The sequence below is a fragment of the Augochlora pura genome, chromosome 4 (assembly GCF_028453695.1).
Source record: "Augochlora pura isolate Apur16 chromosome 4, APUR_v2.2.1, whole genome shotgun sequence".
NCBI lineage: Eukaryota > Metazoa > Arthropoda > Insecta > Hymenoptera > Halictidae > Augochlora > Augochlora pura.
The window spans coordinates 811,593-827,982 of NC_135775.1; the positions used below are offsets into that span (position 1 = coordinate 811,593).

The 16,390-nt window shown below is 47.2% G+C and overlaps 2 protein-coding genes across 3 annotated transcripts in view; one reads left to right on the forward strand and one right to left on the reverse strand.

The window, feature by feature from the left end:
• Ttll5 (Tubulin tyrosine ligase-like 5) overlaps nucleotides 1-16,390 on the reverse strand; it is a 52,137-nt gene that overhangs the window by 29,437 nt on the left and 6,310 nt on the right. For both annotated transcript variants that reach the window (XM_078178754.1, XM_078178755.1), the window contains exons 2-4: nucleotides 2,002-2,175; nucleotides 260-343; nucleotides 56-179 (exon numbers count right to left, since the gene is read on the reverse strand). In XM_078178754.1, coding sequence (XP_078034880.1) covers nucleotides 56-179; nucleotides 260-343; nucleotides 2,002-2,168 — 375 coding nt within the window. In that variant the 5' untranslated portion in view covers nucleotides 2,169-2,175. The remainder of the gene's footprint in view (nucleotides 1-55; nucleotides 180-259; nucleotides 344-2,001; nucleotides 2,176-16,390) is intronic.
• LOC144469282 (uncharacterized) lies at nucleotides 6,057-9,608 on the forward strand. The gene is made up of 3 exons (XM_078179351.1): nucleotides 6,057-6,404; nucleotides 6,925-7,090; nucleotides 9,202-9,608. Exons 1-3 carry the CDS (start codon nucleotides 6,171-6,173, stop codon nucleotides 9,606-9,608), a joined length of 807 nt encoding a protein of 268 aa, XP_078035477.1. The 5' UTR covers nucleotides 6,057-6,170.

Genomic DNA, 16,390 nt, shown 5'->3' on the forward strand with positions numbered 1-16,390 from the left:
CTGTGGATCGTTTGAATAAATAATATAGTAATCGATCGAACTGCAAGAAACTTACCTCGATTAAGCCGTGTGCTTGCAACAGAAGATTAATCAGCTTCGTATCCGTCTGGAAAATCTTGTACGTCATGTGCAATTGCTTCGCAGGTGGATCTTCCGGGGGAGTGGCTAAGGCGGAGCATCTGGAAAACAATCAGCCGTTTTAACGCGTGCCGCATCGATCAGATAATGGAAATAAAGATGTTATCTATCAGCGACTCACTTGAAGCGCAAAATGGATGTTTTATTTCCGGTTGGTCCGTTCAACAGCCATTCGTTGTGTGGCGGAATTTTGTCCTTCGTTGTGCTGCAAAAATTGCATAAACCATTACGCGCGCCACATTTTCCCGGTACTGAAGGCGGCAAATTTGAAACAACAGATGTCAAGCGAGCAGAGACACCTAGAACATTTCGTTCCGTATAGTAGCGCCATCGCACCAGTACCCCGAGCCGGTAAAACAGAAATCCCTGCCCGTGGCGGTAATTTTCAAAGCGACCAAACACGAAAGAAAATAAAATTTAAATAATCGATTTGTGTATCGCGATACCGAAGAGTCATTTAAGCAGAATTTATAGAAATTGAAAAGAGTTGTCGACCGAAACAAAATAAATGTACGCATGCAGTTTACGGTGCTTTAAAAATTGGCGCGAAATTTAATTTCATTGTTCCGCGATTCTTTTCAGAGGGAGATTAGAAAGAACGATACAGGAAAGGCGGGCAAGCAGGTAGAAAAGACAAAGTGAAACTCGGGAATTGGTTACGGTGAGTTGAGTCATAACTCGATTGCGGAGAGAATGCAATTATCGCGGTCCCGACCGGCTGAGTCATAATAAAATAAATAGTATGGCTATCGATAGCGCAGTCTGGGACTTTATTTTTGACTCGTTAGAATTGCACGGCGGGAAGTCTGATTTTTATTCAAATTTAGACAGTTGGCTAATTATACAGATATTTCTCTCAATTAGTTTATCTGTTATTCGAATCAATTTTTTAGTACTAAAAATATTATTTACGGTACAGGGTAAATTGTTTTTAATATTCTATTAAGAGAAGAAAAGAGTTATGGTTACGGAGTGAAATTTACATAAAAATCTGCGCTTGCATGCAAAACACGCTGCTCCAGATTTGTTCGTGAAACCGTGTCAGCGTATTTAACGCCGTGTAAAAATAACAGAAAAGAATTCACTCAGCTGGAAAGTTATATAATTTCGTGGAAATAGTTAAGAGAGCGATTACGAATAATTGAACGGATTGCAATGCGGCATTCAATTGGCGATATTAGTAACAGATTGACGATATTTATCTAATCTGTTTGCATAAGTCGTGTGTGCTAAGTAAGGTCATTGTGAACTGTATTTGCTGACTTAGTCGATTACCAACTTTAAAGAGAACGTTTGCCAAGGAGCAATACGAGTACATAGTTCGTAAAACAGTTAACGCGGTGAAACAAATGAAAATTCGACGGAAGATCAAACATTTGAACCGAGCGAACTTTCATTCTTATCTTTACTCGCGGTAAAAGTAAAAGTTACGTTTATTAATAAACAGACTAACTTTTAACCCTCGCCGACGATGTATTTTCATCCTTCGATATGAATGGAGATCACTAAAAGCATGCTTCCTTACTTTACACCCCTTCTAAATACGCTGATGAATATAAAGTGACTGGAAATTGAAACTTTAATGTCTCTGGCATATTTTACGCTGCCGTATTTAAATGCTGAGAAGCCAGAGTGAAAATAGAGAGACGAAATTGACTAGAAATTGAATTCGTATCTTTGAACCGCGAGAAACCGAAGTGAGAATAAAAAGGCCAAGCAAATAGAAATGTGAACGTCCCCGGATTTCGAACGGTCACGCCGAGGAACCACCAATTAAAATCTACTACGACCAGTGGGGCTTCGGTGAAAGTTTTCGAACTGTTTGTTGATCGAACGGCACTCCGGAACTTTCGTCTCGCATACCTCTCCGATGTTTCTGATTTGTGCGGCTTATGTACAAGGGGCTCCAGGGTCTCCTCGCTGCTGTTCGACAGTTGCGACATCCCGGAGAGGCTCGAGGACGACATCAGCTCCTTCGGCCGCTTCCCCTCCAATTTTCCGACGGTGATGGTTTTCATCTGAGAGAGCATAATTTATCTGGAACAAGCCAATGAAACCAATCAGCGCGGCGCCGCGAGTTTTCTCAAGCAGTTTGAAAATGTTTAGCGATGAAACCAGCTGTCGCATCTCTGTGAAACTCTGCTACAGTGTTACACTTGAAATTATAGCAATTATAAATAATATATAATTCGATACATAATCTAACATATAATGTAATGGAATATAATCCTCGGATAATATCCAAAGACGGAGGGAATTTGGTCGGCGAACAAATCGGAGAGGAAACGATGAGCAAATCGGAAAGAAGCCGGCGACAAAGACGGATAACGTCAGCGCGGCCGGTGACAAGCGAGAAGATAACGAACGGGCATTAGCGCCGGCGGTTTCCCTCGTTGTTCCACCCGCGAAACGTCGTTGCGGCCGGTTTCGACAGAAACGTCGATAGTTCGCCGAGCGAAAATCGGCCGTGCAAACTTTTTAACGGCGCGGAGCGGATGCACGGCGAGCCGCGCTAACGTTTCGAACGTGCGCTAGGATCGATGCGTGGGCGGTCCGCAGATCGAACCAGCGCCATGATCAATATTTTCACGGTGTGCAACATTGTTCGGTCGCGCGACCTTTCGAACCGGTATCCCCCGGCTTCTCCTTGGACTTCGCCTTGCTCGGATTCAGCTGCTCGTTTCCCAACTCGGTTAACACCTCGACAGTGCAGAGAATCGTCGCTGTTTAGGAGAATTCTACCGTGTATCGTGTATCGCATTCATGAAAATACAAGGAAATAAAATAACGGTGATAGAATATAGTTCCTTTCGCTTTGAATTTCATTTTGAGCAAACCCAGAGATAAGCCAGATATAGCTAAAATAACAACAGTAAAGGAATTGATTTATTAGATTTTTACAAGGAGGGTTAAAACAGTTGAGGAATATTGCCAATTGTTATATTAGTACAATTTTGTCGACTTTAATAAGCATTTTATTGTGAGGAATAAACTGCAACAGCACCGCCGCAAAAGTTAAGGGGCGCGAAAGGTTAAATCTAAACGGCAGACCGCGAGTCGACCGATTGCTTTGACAGCGAGTCGTCAAAGAAAATTCCCAAGGCGTCGGATGAATTATTAGCGAACCGATGCAGAAAACGTTTTCTTTCGCCTAGAGATTCGCAGCCTCGTAATTATAGACCGCCATCGATTCTTTCGCCCAGCATGTCCGCGGCGCGCGATTTCATCCTACAATGCTGGAATGTTAATGGAAAGTGGATATAACCGTGCTGTAGATCCACCTTGACTCCCACCGGTGTTGCGAAGTTTATGTGGGTAATCGGATCAAGGTGTGTGCGCCGCGAAGGAAAATCAAAAGTGCCGCGTAGCTAATTCCGAAACTTTTCGGTCACGAACCATTCGAAACCGGCGAGGCTTGCGATAGATTTTCTGGTATCGGGCTGTTCGAAGGGCTCGAAGCTTCTTCGAAGGGTTTCCGGAACCTTCGGCACTTTCAAGGTCGCTTCGAAGATCCTACGAGACGGTGGAGATCCTTCGGACGTCTTCGGAGAACTTCAAAGGACTACGGAGAGGTTCGAGAGACCTTTGGCGAATCTCAAGGGGTTTTGGTGAAATTTCAAAGGGTTTTGGGGAATTTCTTGCTATTCGGGAGACCTTGGTAATGTTCAAGAGACTTTGGAGAGATTTAGGAGATGTTAGAGAGATTCGAGAGATATTAGGGAGGTTCAAAGTACTCTGCGGAACCTCGAACGACTTCGGAGAAGTTCAAACGACTTTGCGGAAGTTCAAAGACATCAATTTCGTGAATTGATTTCAAGGAAGTTCGAAGAACTTCGGAGATACTGGAATTGCTTTCCTTTAGGTGATTTTGACGAACTTTGAACCGTCTCGGTGATTCAGATAGCTCTTCGACTAATCGATAGTTGTACACTTCGACAAAAATCAGCTGAAATTAAATCACGGATGGCACGACCGCGAGAGCGTCGAGCATGTCGCAATTTACCTAAACGATGTCCAGAAAAATTAGCATAAGGTCCAACCGCAACAGCTTCGGGTCGCGGCGTCTATAATTAAAGCGATCGTTGAGGACTAAAAAAAAATCGTAAGAACATTCGTCATCCTCGCGCCGTTCGGTCTCTGAAATTAGCATCGTCGGTCCATCTCCGACCGCGCGCGCTTCTGTTCGAACGGGATCTCTGAATGATTGAACGCATCTTGCTCGAGCGGAAGCCGCGAGGAGAGGATCCGGCGAGCGGCGCGCACACGACGCCCACATTGACCCGGCAAATATTAGAACGGCACGGCTCGATCGATGCCGATTGATCATCCATCGTCGAATATGAAACGCGAGGGCGCCGTTTTAGGAACGGTGGTTCATCGATTATTCAACCGCGCCGGCATCCAACCGCGTTTACGATTCGCGGCCGGTCGCGCGTTGCGCACGCGGAACACGTGCCAATTAGAGGCAGGCACGCGCGCGTAAGAGATCGCGCCGGTAATGGTGTGTGCCGGCCGAAAAAAGCAGAATTCGATGTCTGTGTTTCGTGTTGCCACGGGACCCCGTCCCATCGACGTTAACGGGAATGCCGAGCGTGGTTACGAATGGCCGGCACCGTGACTCACTATCGTGATTTCCGTGATCGGCATGGTTCCCATAAACGAGGGGAGGGCTCGCGAAGAAATGCTGCGGGGGTCGGCGGCGATCCAATCGCGCCGCAAGATGAATCACGCGTCGAATCGGTCGCTCCCAGGGTCTCATACCGAAATGGAAAATGCCGGTATTATGGGGTGGTAGACGAGCCAATTACCGTGCCCCGAGCATTTAGCAGTCTTTGCCGCTAAACGCGACCTTATCCGAATTTTCTCGTTATTTCGTAAACGGCAAAGGTTGGAGGAACTTTTCGCAGAGACGAAAAAATGGAAAAATTCGCGGAGCTTGTGAAAACAGTGCACGGCCCGCGGGAAGGTTGTGGATTGTTCGACGAGGCTTTTGGAAAGGATCCGCGGAGTGCCTGTGGAAGAATTGTTGGGCTCGCGAATAAATCGTCGGGTCTGCGAAACGGTTGTAGAACGTGCACAAATTGCCGGGTCTCGGGAAAAATTGCAGAGCCTGCGAATAAGTTGCGGAGCTCCTTTGGAAAAATGTTGGGTCTCGAAGAAAAAAAGTGGCACCGTTCGTAGGAAAATTGCAGGGGCCGCGGAAAAATTGCAGAGCTTGCGGAAAAATTACAAGTCTCGCGGGCGCAGAATTAACAAAGATCAGCGAGGTGATCGGGCCGGTTTAACGAGGCAGGAAACATCGAATAATTCTGGCAGGCGCGTGCAGGCGCCACGAGGCGGTTCTGTTTCGCGTCGCGTTAATCGTGTCGCGATTCGACACGCAATTTTTCTTTATCGCGAGCGCTGCAGACCGAATTGCCACTTGGGAACGTAATACGTCTGTTACATGAATTGACATCCCTGCACTTACATATTATACCGATATTGAACTGAGGAAATTAAATAGCGAGAGTTTATTTCTGAAGCGAGAGTTTTTATTCTTAACGAGCACCGGATGTCTTGAAGACGTCCATATTAGGTCTGAACGTCTTACGCTATAACACAGGACTGTGCTATTTAAGTTCAACCTGGACTTTAGTCATCGTCCATAAGAGGACGGTCTTCCTGTCGTCTGAACAAAATTCAAGTCGTTCGAGAGATGCGAACAGGCTCGAGAATATCGTTCGACCGGCGAAAACAAAAGTCGCGGGCGAACGCACTCGGGCAATGTGTCAAAATTACCAGTCTCGTCGGCTAAACGCGCGGTAACCATAAAACCTTGAAAATGTCAAGGGACCGAGAGTGAGGAAGAAAGAGTGTGTGTGTGTGTGTGTGTGAGATAGATAGATAGATAGAGAGAGAAAGGGAGAGAGAGAGAGAGAGAGGTAAACAGAAATATTGGTTATCGGTCGACGATGTGAGAGAGGACGACGCAACACGCTGCGAAACGCCGCGCCGCACGTACCGATGCCGGAAATGGAAACGCGACGAGGATGGACGAGCTTGCGATTACTCGAGTGTCCATTAGGAAGCATGCCAGATTCGGTAACAAGTGTGACGCGCCATCGCCGCTGCCCTCGCCGTCCCCTGGGATCGGAACCTTGCCGGTCGAAATCATCCTGGAGATCCTCTCCTATCTCACCAACAACGATCTACACGCCGTCAAATGCGTTTCCGTATTTTTCATGCGGATCGCCAGCGACCCGTCACTATGGCGAATTTACGAGGTCGGTTCGTCTCACCTTTCTCACCCTTCTCACCAGACCGCGCGGATCTTTACGCATAATCAAACGCCTCCCATTACGTTTGAAATTTCACTTTTTATTCCAAATGCTAAAAATCCGCAGCTTATTTATCACCTTGTCTCGCTCTCCTATTTTTAACCTGCTAATCAGGCATGACGAAATATTTCTGCATACCGAGAACTCGACGCCAATGGGCATGACGACTTTTTTCGTTATGGAGATTTTTCAATGCGACATACGCGGAGCATTGCGTTTTACAGCGAGCCTATTTGGATTCGTTATTAATAGTTATCTCAATTCATTTAAATTTTGTAAAGCTTAATTATAATAGAGAAGTCTCTACAAAATAAAACCGGTCAACTTGGCCATAGTAGGTTTAGCGGGGAATACGTGACAACGCTTTAATGCATTATAGTAGACTATAAGTTGCTCGCGAGGGTTAAGACGTGGTGGCGTTCGAATGGAAAGGCTAATGGTGGCATTGTTTCGTCGGGCGGACCAGGTGACGGGCGACAAACAGCCGACGAAAAAAGTGCTGACGGAGCTGAGACGGATGCCGTGTCTGAGGAAGTTCAGCATAAGCATGCGGCCGGAGTGCGACGATATCCTGCGGCAGCTCTCGATGACGAACAGGAACCTGGAGGAGCTGAACGTCACTAATTGCACAGGTCCCCCCGTCCTCGTCTTCTCCTATCTTCTCCCCCTCTAATTAAATCTTCATCACCGGTCGAGTGGTATCGACGAAAATGCACGAAGACGACGTACAGGGTGTTCCGAAATTGATTAAAAAAAAAAAACGGGAAGTGTCCTCGGTTATTTCCGAGATCGTTTGAAAAATTATTTAAAATCAAACGACCTCAGGAATCTTTCAGTTTCATATTTTAAGTAACTTTTGGGACACCGTGTAGACGAATCAAGATGAAAAGAGAGAAACAGAGAGATGGCCCTTTGGCTCGGGTTCAAAAAACTCGACGGAATTCTTTTCACCTCTTTCCTCTCTCTCTCTCTCTTCTCTTTCTCTAGGTCTGGTCGGATTCACAGTGTCCGTAGTCGCACAGAAACGGCAGAAATGATGAAAGAGAAAGATACCGACGGAAAATAGAATAACAGAGCAACGAGAGGGGGGTTCGCGGGAGCGGAGTTTGGCTACGTGTCAAACGAGAAAAAGAGCGCAGCTGTAGTTAGCATTCCCTAATGACGCGCCGGGGGGGGCTCGGGGCCTCGCTGCCTTTGCCGCGGATCGCGGATCGCGCGTCGCGCTTTTAGACTCTGTTCGACGACTGCGATATACCGTCTAGGGAACAGGCACACCGACTCGTAAAGTGCTGGGCCATCGGACCATGCCACCGGAGACCATCCGGGAGTCGCGTTTCAGGGGTGGACGAGGGTTCGGTTGCTTTTAGACCGTTCTACTCGGCCGAGCACACTTTCGCCTAGATCCACCCTGTATAAATTTTAATACCAATAAACGTACGTTTAAAATGCGTAAAATAAAACAGGAATTCTCGTGTTCCATCAATAATGTGTTTAGCATTGAAAGTGGAAGGAACCTGGCACACGGCGCAGCGCAAAACTTCTCCGATTTTCGAAAGCGGCGAGCGACGTTCACGGATTCGCGAGGGAACTCGCGGCGGCGATCGGAAAATCAGAGGAACTTTCTGTGGACAGGGATGGTCTCGTCGGATTGTATGGAGATGTATGCAAACGCAGGCGGTGTTCTCGCGGCAGGACTTCGTTAGTCATTGCACAGACATGCAAATGCGACGGATGGTTTTCCTGCGTTCTCGGTGTTGCTCGCGAATTTGTCGGCGCTGTATCGATCAAGGGTCGCCGGTTAGTTTGACAAACCGTCCTACAATGGTCTGGCAGCGATCCATGGCCGAAAGTCGATCCAACAACGTCCCTGTTTTAAACGAATGTTTCCTCTAATGGGTCTGTATCAACGTTTATGGTACACCATAATATGTAAATAGTTATGCTTCCGAGTGTACAACATTGAACTTTGAAAGAGTGAAATAATTTTAACCATGGTTCGCTAGCTTGCCATAGCGCCGCGCGATTCGTCGCGGCACGGTTCTCTAGCAGGGCCCGACCCTCGATTTATTTGGCCGGAGGGAAACGAGGGCGAAGAATGTGTCGCGTGCATGACCGATGGCCTCCGATATCCCTCGCCTCCCTCGAAGAATGCACCGTTCCGAATGCAGCCAGAGCCACCGAACGACCGGCGACCGGGGGCCAGAGTGCAGCTAATGCAGCACCGCGTCGAACGCCGCCGCCGCCGTTATCTCGATGTTAATTAGCCTGAACCCGTGGTAAATACGGTTGCCAGGTGAAACGGTGCATCGCGTTCCGTGAATCATACGCGGGGAACACGCTGCGAGAATCAATACCGTACGAATTTTCGACCCTTCTGCGCGGGGGTGGTTCTCTAGTTGCCGAGAAGACCCGGCCTGGTATCGTCGCCTCGAACAATTACACCGACTCCTATCGGGTCACCTGAAGCGATACCCCACCGGCGAACGTCGCGAAATTTTCTGGCGAATTTGTAGAACATTCGACAGAAATAAAATGTACATTTTTTAAATTATTTTTTCAATTATACTCGAGGTGTTCTCGAGTGAGAAACGATTATAGAGAACCCTCGCACGAACGCTTGATCGACGTTAAAGATCTATATTAAATGTTATATTTTAATAATAAGACAATCAATCAATATTTCGGCCACCGTACCGCCAACTTTTCTCAGGAACCGCTCGAATAACAGAACTTCGTTTCGCAGGCAAGACGTCGAATCTGTTTCTGCGGTCGTACAACCTGATCTACGTACTGGAGAGGTGCCGTAACCTGCACACGATTCACATAATCGGCTGCCGGTTCCGCGGATTGAAATTCTACCGATTGTTGGGGGCCATAGGGCCGCGGCTCCGTTCCGCGTGCATGGCCGTCACGAGGCTGCAGTTCTGCGCGTTCATCAAGCACAATCAGCAGATCGGCGAGTCGGATCGCGAGAAGATCTGCACGATGTGCATCACCGCGAAGAAGTGGGCGCCGTTCTCCTACTTCGTGATGAAGGAAAAGGGCCGCGTATGCACCGCACTGATCACCTATCTGGACACCGACGTTCTGCTGATCAACGTCGATCGGTCCACCTCCAAGCTCACCATCGCCGAGGAGGCGAACTCTTGAGGATCCCGAGGATCGACACAACGACGATCGCAGCCTGATCTTTCTCAAAATCATGTTGCTCCTATTTCAAACAAGTCCCAGTCTTCTTTGTCCGACGTGGAACGGTATTTTAACGATGGCGAAGTCGCGACGATTTTTTCACACGGAAATTGTAACAAATTTTTACGACGTTCTTCTGGTTTCTGTGAACGTTACTCCCGGGTCTGTGCGAAAAGATCGGCGCGCGATTTTGCCAACGGTCGAAAGACGTGTTCCTCGTAAGCTGAAAACGGAATTTTCGTCGGCATGTATGCGGTCTATCAAATTTGATTAGAGTCTGCGTGATAGTGGAAGCTCGAGCTAGTCGAAATGTTCTATGTTTATGGGTGCGATCATGAAACCGAGTTAACGTCGAGCCTTCATGTCCCGTAACATTTGATTCGCTCGGTTAACATTGAACTTACTGGCATTTTGTGTAAAACTGTTTCCGCCGAAAATCGGTCGAACGTTCCGACGTTCTTGTCCGTTAGAACGATCGTGTAAAAATACAATTCTAGGTTTTAGAAAACGATCGATTGTTTTGTAAAGCACAGGCTGGCGCTCGGGAGTGTTCGGATTTACGGTCGACTAATTTTGTAGTTCCCCGAAGGATTTTCGAGGGCACGTTCTCTACACCCCGAGGGTGTACCTTTCTATTTCGCTTGTAGAAATATAAACGTGTACACAGGTGTTTCTAAATGCGATTCAATTTCGTTCGAACGTTCTCGCGATCCGGGCTAAAAGCAATCTCGACGGTGATCTACACGGCTCGGCGATCGATCCGCACGAAAACGGGGGGCCGGCACGAGGAAGGGTTAAGGGTCGTTCTACGTTTCGACGGTTATGGCCTTTTTTTTTTTGGAAACCTTTGAATCTCCCTGCTGCGAGAACTTTCAATTCCCTCGCGTGGCGTTCGCGAGGCAACGACTTCTTTTCTTTATTTTCTTTCAGTTTGATTCATTTCCTTTCGACTATATTTAATTCCTTTCTTTATTCATTCATTTATTGAAATAAATATTTCGGAACAAATGAATATTTACATTACAGGCCAAAGCGCAGCTTAATGCACAGAGGATGAAAAAAAATTAGAGGAATGTAGAACGTGCGCGGCGTGTGACATGCAAACGAGGTTACAAAGTCGTCCCCCGCATACTAAGCATCGTCGCTTTACAATTGTAGACATCGCCGCTGAAACAATTCGATTCGATCGGAGGATTGCGTTGGCACAATTACAGATTCCGGTGACGGGATCGTGGAATCTGAGATCGCTAAAGTTAACTAACTTAAATAACGCCGAGCAGTTATTTAGATTAAACATTGAACACGAAACCAGGAACTTATGTTAAATTCCTGTTTGAATTCAATTTAGGAAAAATACATAAAATTCATATTTAGATCTTTGGAAGTAACTAAAATAAGAAGAGAAGAGAAAAATTGCTGGAAGGTAGTCTGCGGTCTTGTTAACGTCAATGCTTTGTATTTCATAAAGAAATGAAAAACCGGAGAGGCGATGACTTAAACTACCCCTAATTATCCGCGTTATTGCTTGATTTTCAACAAAATCCTTGACCCGGAAGGACCGAAATTCTGCGATTCAACTGAGAACGAAACGAAAATCCGAGAACTCGCAAAGCTAGAAAAAAGCCCTACGTAAACGTTTGTTCGCAACAGAAGCTTTCGGATCGTCGCGACTATCCAGCACGCGTCGTCCGGTGGGCACTCTGGACCGGCTAGGTGTTCCGCTAATAATTACACGACCGGTTTAACTCGGACCAATTACGGTGCAAACGTGCCGTGGAAATTGGAGCGCGGCCGGCGCGGCGAGAAGAGAGCCCTCCGGAGCGTAAAAGCTCGGATTATGTTTCTTCACGCGACAGTGAAAGCTCTCGCCGCGAACCAATCCCGGCTCTTGCGGGGGAAAGTAATAACGTTTTATCGATACAATCGAACCGTTTGCAACAAACGCTGCCGCTTTCTCGACCGAGAACGCTCCGCGCGCGATAATCCACGATCAACCGGTTGCGCTTAGGCACTTATCGCGAGCGAACCAGCGAACGTGGAATCGTGAAACCTTTTGCAATATGTTCGCGCAGTATTCGGTATTCTAAGGAAAAATTGTCAAGGCATTCTGCGTTCGACGGAACTTGCGGTCGATTCGTAGCAAAACCACGGCTGTGAAAAATTGAAAACGATTCCATAAACAAATCGATTCGCTGTCAGACTCTTCTTTTTTACTTCAAGATTCTTTGGAAACTCGGTCAGATCTTCCACGAAGTCACCATCGTCAACAAGTCGATTAACGCTGACTAGAACGAAGATCGGCGGACGCAGATGTCCAACGAAGATTTCGACGCAACGCTGCATCATGCGGTTGCCGCGCGCGGGTCGCGTCGGAAGAAGTCGTTTGACCGCGCATCGCTAGATTCGGCCGCAATAAGTTGCGAAAAAGGTTGACCCGGTTTAGGTCGGGAAAAATGCGGGAAACGTCCGCGTCGAAATTCGCCAGCCGAGCGGACGTTTATTATCAACTGATCGGTTCGTTGTCCGGGGGTGGTTCTGGCTCGCTTCCGATCCGATTTTCCGCATCGATCCGCAAACGAGTTTAGGATCGGGTTCGCGTCGCGGCCGGCGAAAAAAGCACGCGGCGAGGTTCTCGTGCAGCTCTGATACCGGTCTATTCAATTAAGTGAATTGTTAGCGGCGCAAGGAGGTCGATTAATGGGAGCCGTTACACTCCGTTTTCGACGGCCAATTAAAACGAAAGTTTCCACGGATGATGGCCGGGACACGCGATCTCTCTCCCGTCCACGCGGCGCCGATCGATTCCCATTGGTGGTCGACACCGACCGGCTCTAGGCGGTTAGGCTAGAGCCCAGGAGCAGGAGCATAGAGAGAAGTCCCGACTAGTTTCGGTGAAATGCCGGCGCGCCGGGTTCGTCGACCCCGCCGCACCGTTTCCGGTTTCCCATGATCATTTGCATAGGACGGCCTCGGTATAATAGTCACGGTTTATCGGCCGAGCATACGTCCCGCGATTTCCATACACCGCATAGATATTTCACGCGTAATTTTCGATGACGGTGCTTCCTCCCCCCGGCAACCGAGAACTCCCATCGACGGCACGTGCTAAAATTATCTCGAATTTGTCGACCTCTATACAATTACATTCGTTCGTACGCTATACTAGTGTGTCGTGTTAACGAAGCAAATTTCCTATTATTTTTTTATTATCTTTATTTATTTCCAAAAGCGCGCAGAGATCCAACGGAAGCTGTCGCGGACACGAACGGCGTTTCAGGAACAACGGAGACGAGACAATCGACGCGCGGGCACAAACGAAGATAATTGTTTCGAGGCCGATCGAGCATTATCGACATTTCAGACGCGATTGAACAAAGCGTCCGGACGAATAAATAATAATGGAAAGCGAGCGTCGCGACGCGAATCGGAGCGGCGCGGAACGGGAGATATAGGCGAAGGTAATCGACGAGTAGATTCGTCCTGACAAGAAAATGGGTCAAACGACTCTGATTCCGTCCGCGAATTTCAACATAGTGAACAGAGCCCACCCTTTATACACCCGGTACACGTGATTCTCGGCTACGTTCGATTACCGAACACCGAATTGGCTGGCAAAGGAGACTGCGGCGAGTCTTAGCCCGCAGTGTTTCCCTCTTATAGGGAGCGAGAACAAGAGACGTATCGATTGGCGTCTGCTTTTCGATTTCCAAGGTGCAGGCGACGCGATCCCGTCAACGACCGAACAGCACGCGTGTATTGCTCTGATTCGCGCCGGGAACAGTGTCGCATAGCATCACTTTCCACCCGTTTTCCCGGCCGGCCATCCTCGACTATTAAATCTCAAAATCCGTCAATAAATGATGACTTTTAAAATCTCAAACTTCTTCGAATAGAAATTTGACATCTGATGCGAAATTTTTGAAATCGACTTTTGTCCGGTCTTTCGACTCGAACGGCCCAGTGCGCGACGTGGCGCGGCGCGACGCGACGTGGCTCGGCTTGGTGTGGCGTGGCTTGCGAGAAGTCGAAGGATCGATCGAGGCGTGACCCAAAAATCTACGCTCCGCGAAGGAAACGGGTAACGCGTGTTTAACCAGCGACGAGTAAGCGTAATTAGCGGCCGAGCGTCGCGCAATTAAACGTCGTCGCGGAGCGGAGGCGTTGCGTGAAAGTGGAGGGGCGGAGAGGGGGGGTGAGGCGAGCGGAAAATCGGAAAAGAAGGGCGCCGGGGAAAGTCCGCGTTTTCCCCCTCGGACTTGGAAAACTTGCGTCATTTCGCTGCGCCCGCGAGGTAAACACTTTCGAGCACACCGCCGGTCGTCGAGCCGAGCCGAGCCGAACCGCGCTGTTTTCTGGAGCGTGCAATATTCTTGGGAGATGTGTTAGCTGCGGCTCGGCTCGGCTCGACTCGCTCGAGGACCGTCTAACGAGGGAAGGTCGAGTTATCTGATTGCGTTTTACGGAAACGTTTAACGGGCCACCCCCCGTGCGCAGCGTGTCGCGATTCATGCTAATTAGGTGGACAAAACTCGTAACCGGACCGCGGATGTTTCTGCAAAATTTCTACCCCGTTACGGTGCGAAACACGCGCGAAATTAATGCGGAATATACTCAGAAATGTCAAATATATATGGAGAAGGATATGGGAACTGTATGCAAATTGCTTTACTACCTGCACTGTTTACGAACACTTGCTACTTGCTACTACTGATACCCGCTGTACTTCCTACTGTTTGCCGAGGTTTGCGTTACAATGCTTTGCTACTGTTTTTTTTTTGTATATTCTGGTCTGTGGGATCCCTGCTTTTTTGTCCGATTCAATTAATTTAATGGTCTACAAACGCGACTTTAACACGCTATCGTGGGATTAATATTTTTCTAAAAATATACTTTTATAAATATTTTTAGATATTTGAAGAATATACTTTGAAAGCTTAAAAATTATTTTGCATAAAGATCCGCGGTCTAATCGCCAAAAAAATTAATTTGGAGAAACAGTTCCGTCAGCCATATACGGCAGTCGACTTATTAAGACGAAGCTGAATTGCTTGAGCAATGCCTCTGAGAAGAGAAGACCGTGGCAGCAGCCTATCAAAGGTCTGGCGAGGCAAGTGATGGCTGCCAAATGAAACAGCGAGATCATTAAAAATCCCTTGAGTTATGCAACCCGGATCGATCATTCTGAAAGGGAAGCGGTCGATCAAGCGGGCGCAATCACGCCGAAAACACTCAAGCAAATGGATTACCAGTAGCCTAAGCGCCGGAGGCCACAGGTGCTCCTTGATAGCAATATCAATCAAACTGGCAATCGTCTGGGCGCGCTATTAAAACAACGTTACAAACCGTAGAGATCTTGCTAATATAATATAATAATATAATAACATAAAATATAATATAATAGTAACGTAATATCTAATTCTTTTACCTTCTCTTTCATTCTTCGTATTTTTCTCTTCCCCCAATTTCCTCCCCTTTACTTCTAATTTACTTTTCTTCATTATTCCGGCTGTTAATCTTATTTTCATCGTACTTTCGTCTTCATTGATTACACATACACGCACCACATTTACACATAGGCACACTATATATAATATTTATTAATTCGAAGTCCGTTGAACGCTGTTGAATCGTAACCAACTTCAGACAAGAAAATATGAATGACAATACAGGTGGCTAGAAAAGGTTATGTTAAGCCACAGCCAGTACAATAGATTTTTGAAATAGTCAATAGACTATAAATAATTTCATCTTTCCATATAATACAGAATTTGGCAAATAAACTGTTCTTAAAATATTACATATTGAAATAGCATTTCAAATATATCTAAACGCAATTATTATTCTATCACGTGAGAACGTTTCAAAGATCAACTTTTCCCAAGCCCTGTAAAAAGCTACGAGGCTAGACCAAAGTCCCCAAGTCGCCAAAGTTCTAACCTAAACATCTAATCTAAAGTCCTCGGCCCTTGGCTCGCAACAGATGCACACATGGTTAAAACGCACGTCGTCCAAACGCACACCGTGAAATTGCGCGATCACTCGAATTACCCGAATCATCGATCTTCCCCCCATATAAATAGACTCGAAGTAAAAACTCGTCGGATTTCCCGGCGAAACCGGGGAAAACGATCGAACGTTCGTTCCGGAAGGATGAAGACATTACGAAGCAGTCAGCCCCTAATGAGCTAACAACGACGGTTCGGTTCGTGCCCGTCGATGGAAATTTCACCGTTTTACATTTCAATCGACGAATTACCAGCGGATCCAACAACGCGACGCAACGACGCCGGGATTCGTCTTCGAATTATGCAGATTTCTTGGCGATCGCGATCGCAGCGCCGCGCCGCGCGCCGTTTAATTCCTTTTTCTACCGGCGCGGCGCGATCTGTTCGGCGACATATTCAGGCTTAATTAAATAAGGTACGCTTATAATTTAATCAAGTAGTCGACGTGAAATTATCAGACTAATAAATAAATTATTCCTGCTGTTACGTGTTCCCTCTAAGAAAATTGATGCCTACGGTGCCAACAGGTAGCTATTAAAAGATCTCTCTCGCGAATCGCGTACTCGAAGGAAATAGAACAAAGAAAGAAATCGCTGGTTCAATCTGCCAGATCCGGAATAGGTGCACACCGTTAATTTTCGTTCGGGCCTCGGGATACGAACGTGCTATAGCATCGCGATGAAAGGCTGGCTATCAGGCAGTTTATCGATGGGAATCGGCGATAAGGTAATCGGTGGG

Excerpts from the sequence above, each read along its gene's own strand:
- LOC144469282 (XM_078179351.1), top strand. The coding sequence starts at position 6,171 with ATGGACGAGCTTGCGATTACTCGAGTGTCCATTAGGAAGCATGCCAGA. Across the intron at positions 6,405-6,924 it reads CACTATGGCGAATTTACGAG|GTGACGGGCGACAAACAGCC; the intron begins GTCGGTTCGTCT and ends CGGGCGGACCAG. Across the intron at positions 7,091-9,201 it reads GAACGTCACTAATTGCACAG|GCAAGACGTCGAATCTGTTT; the intron begins GTCCCCCCGTCC and ends TTCGTTTCGCAG.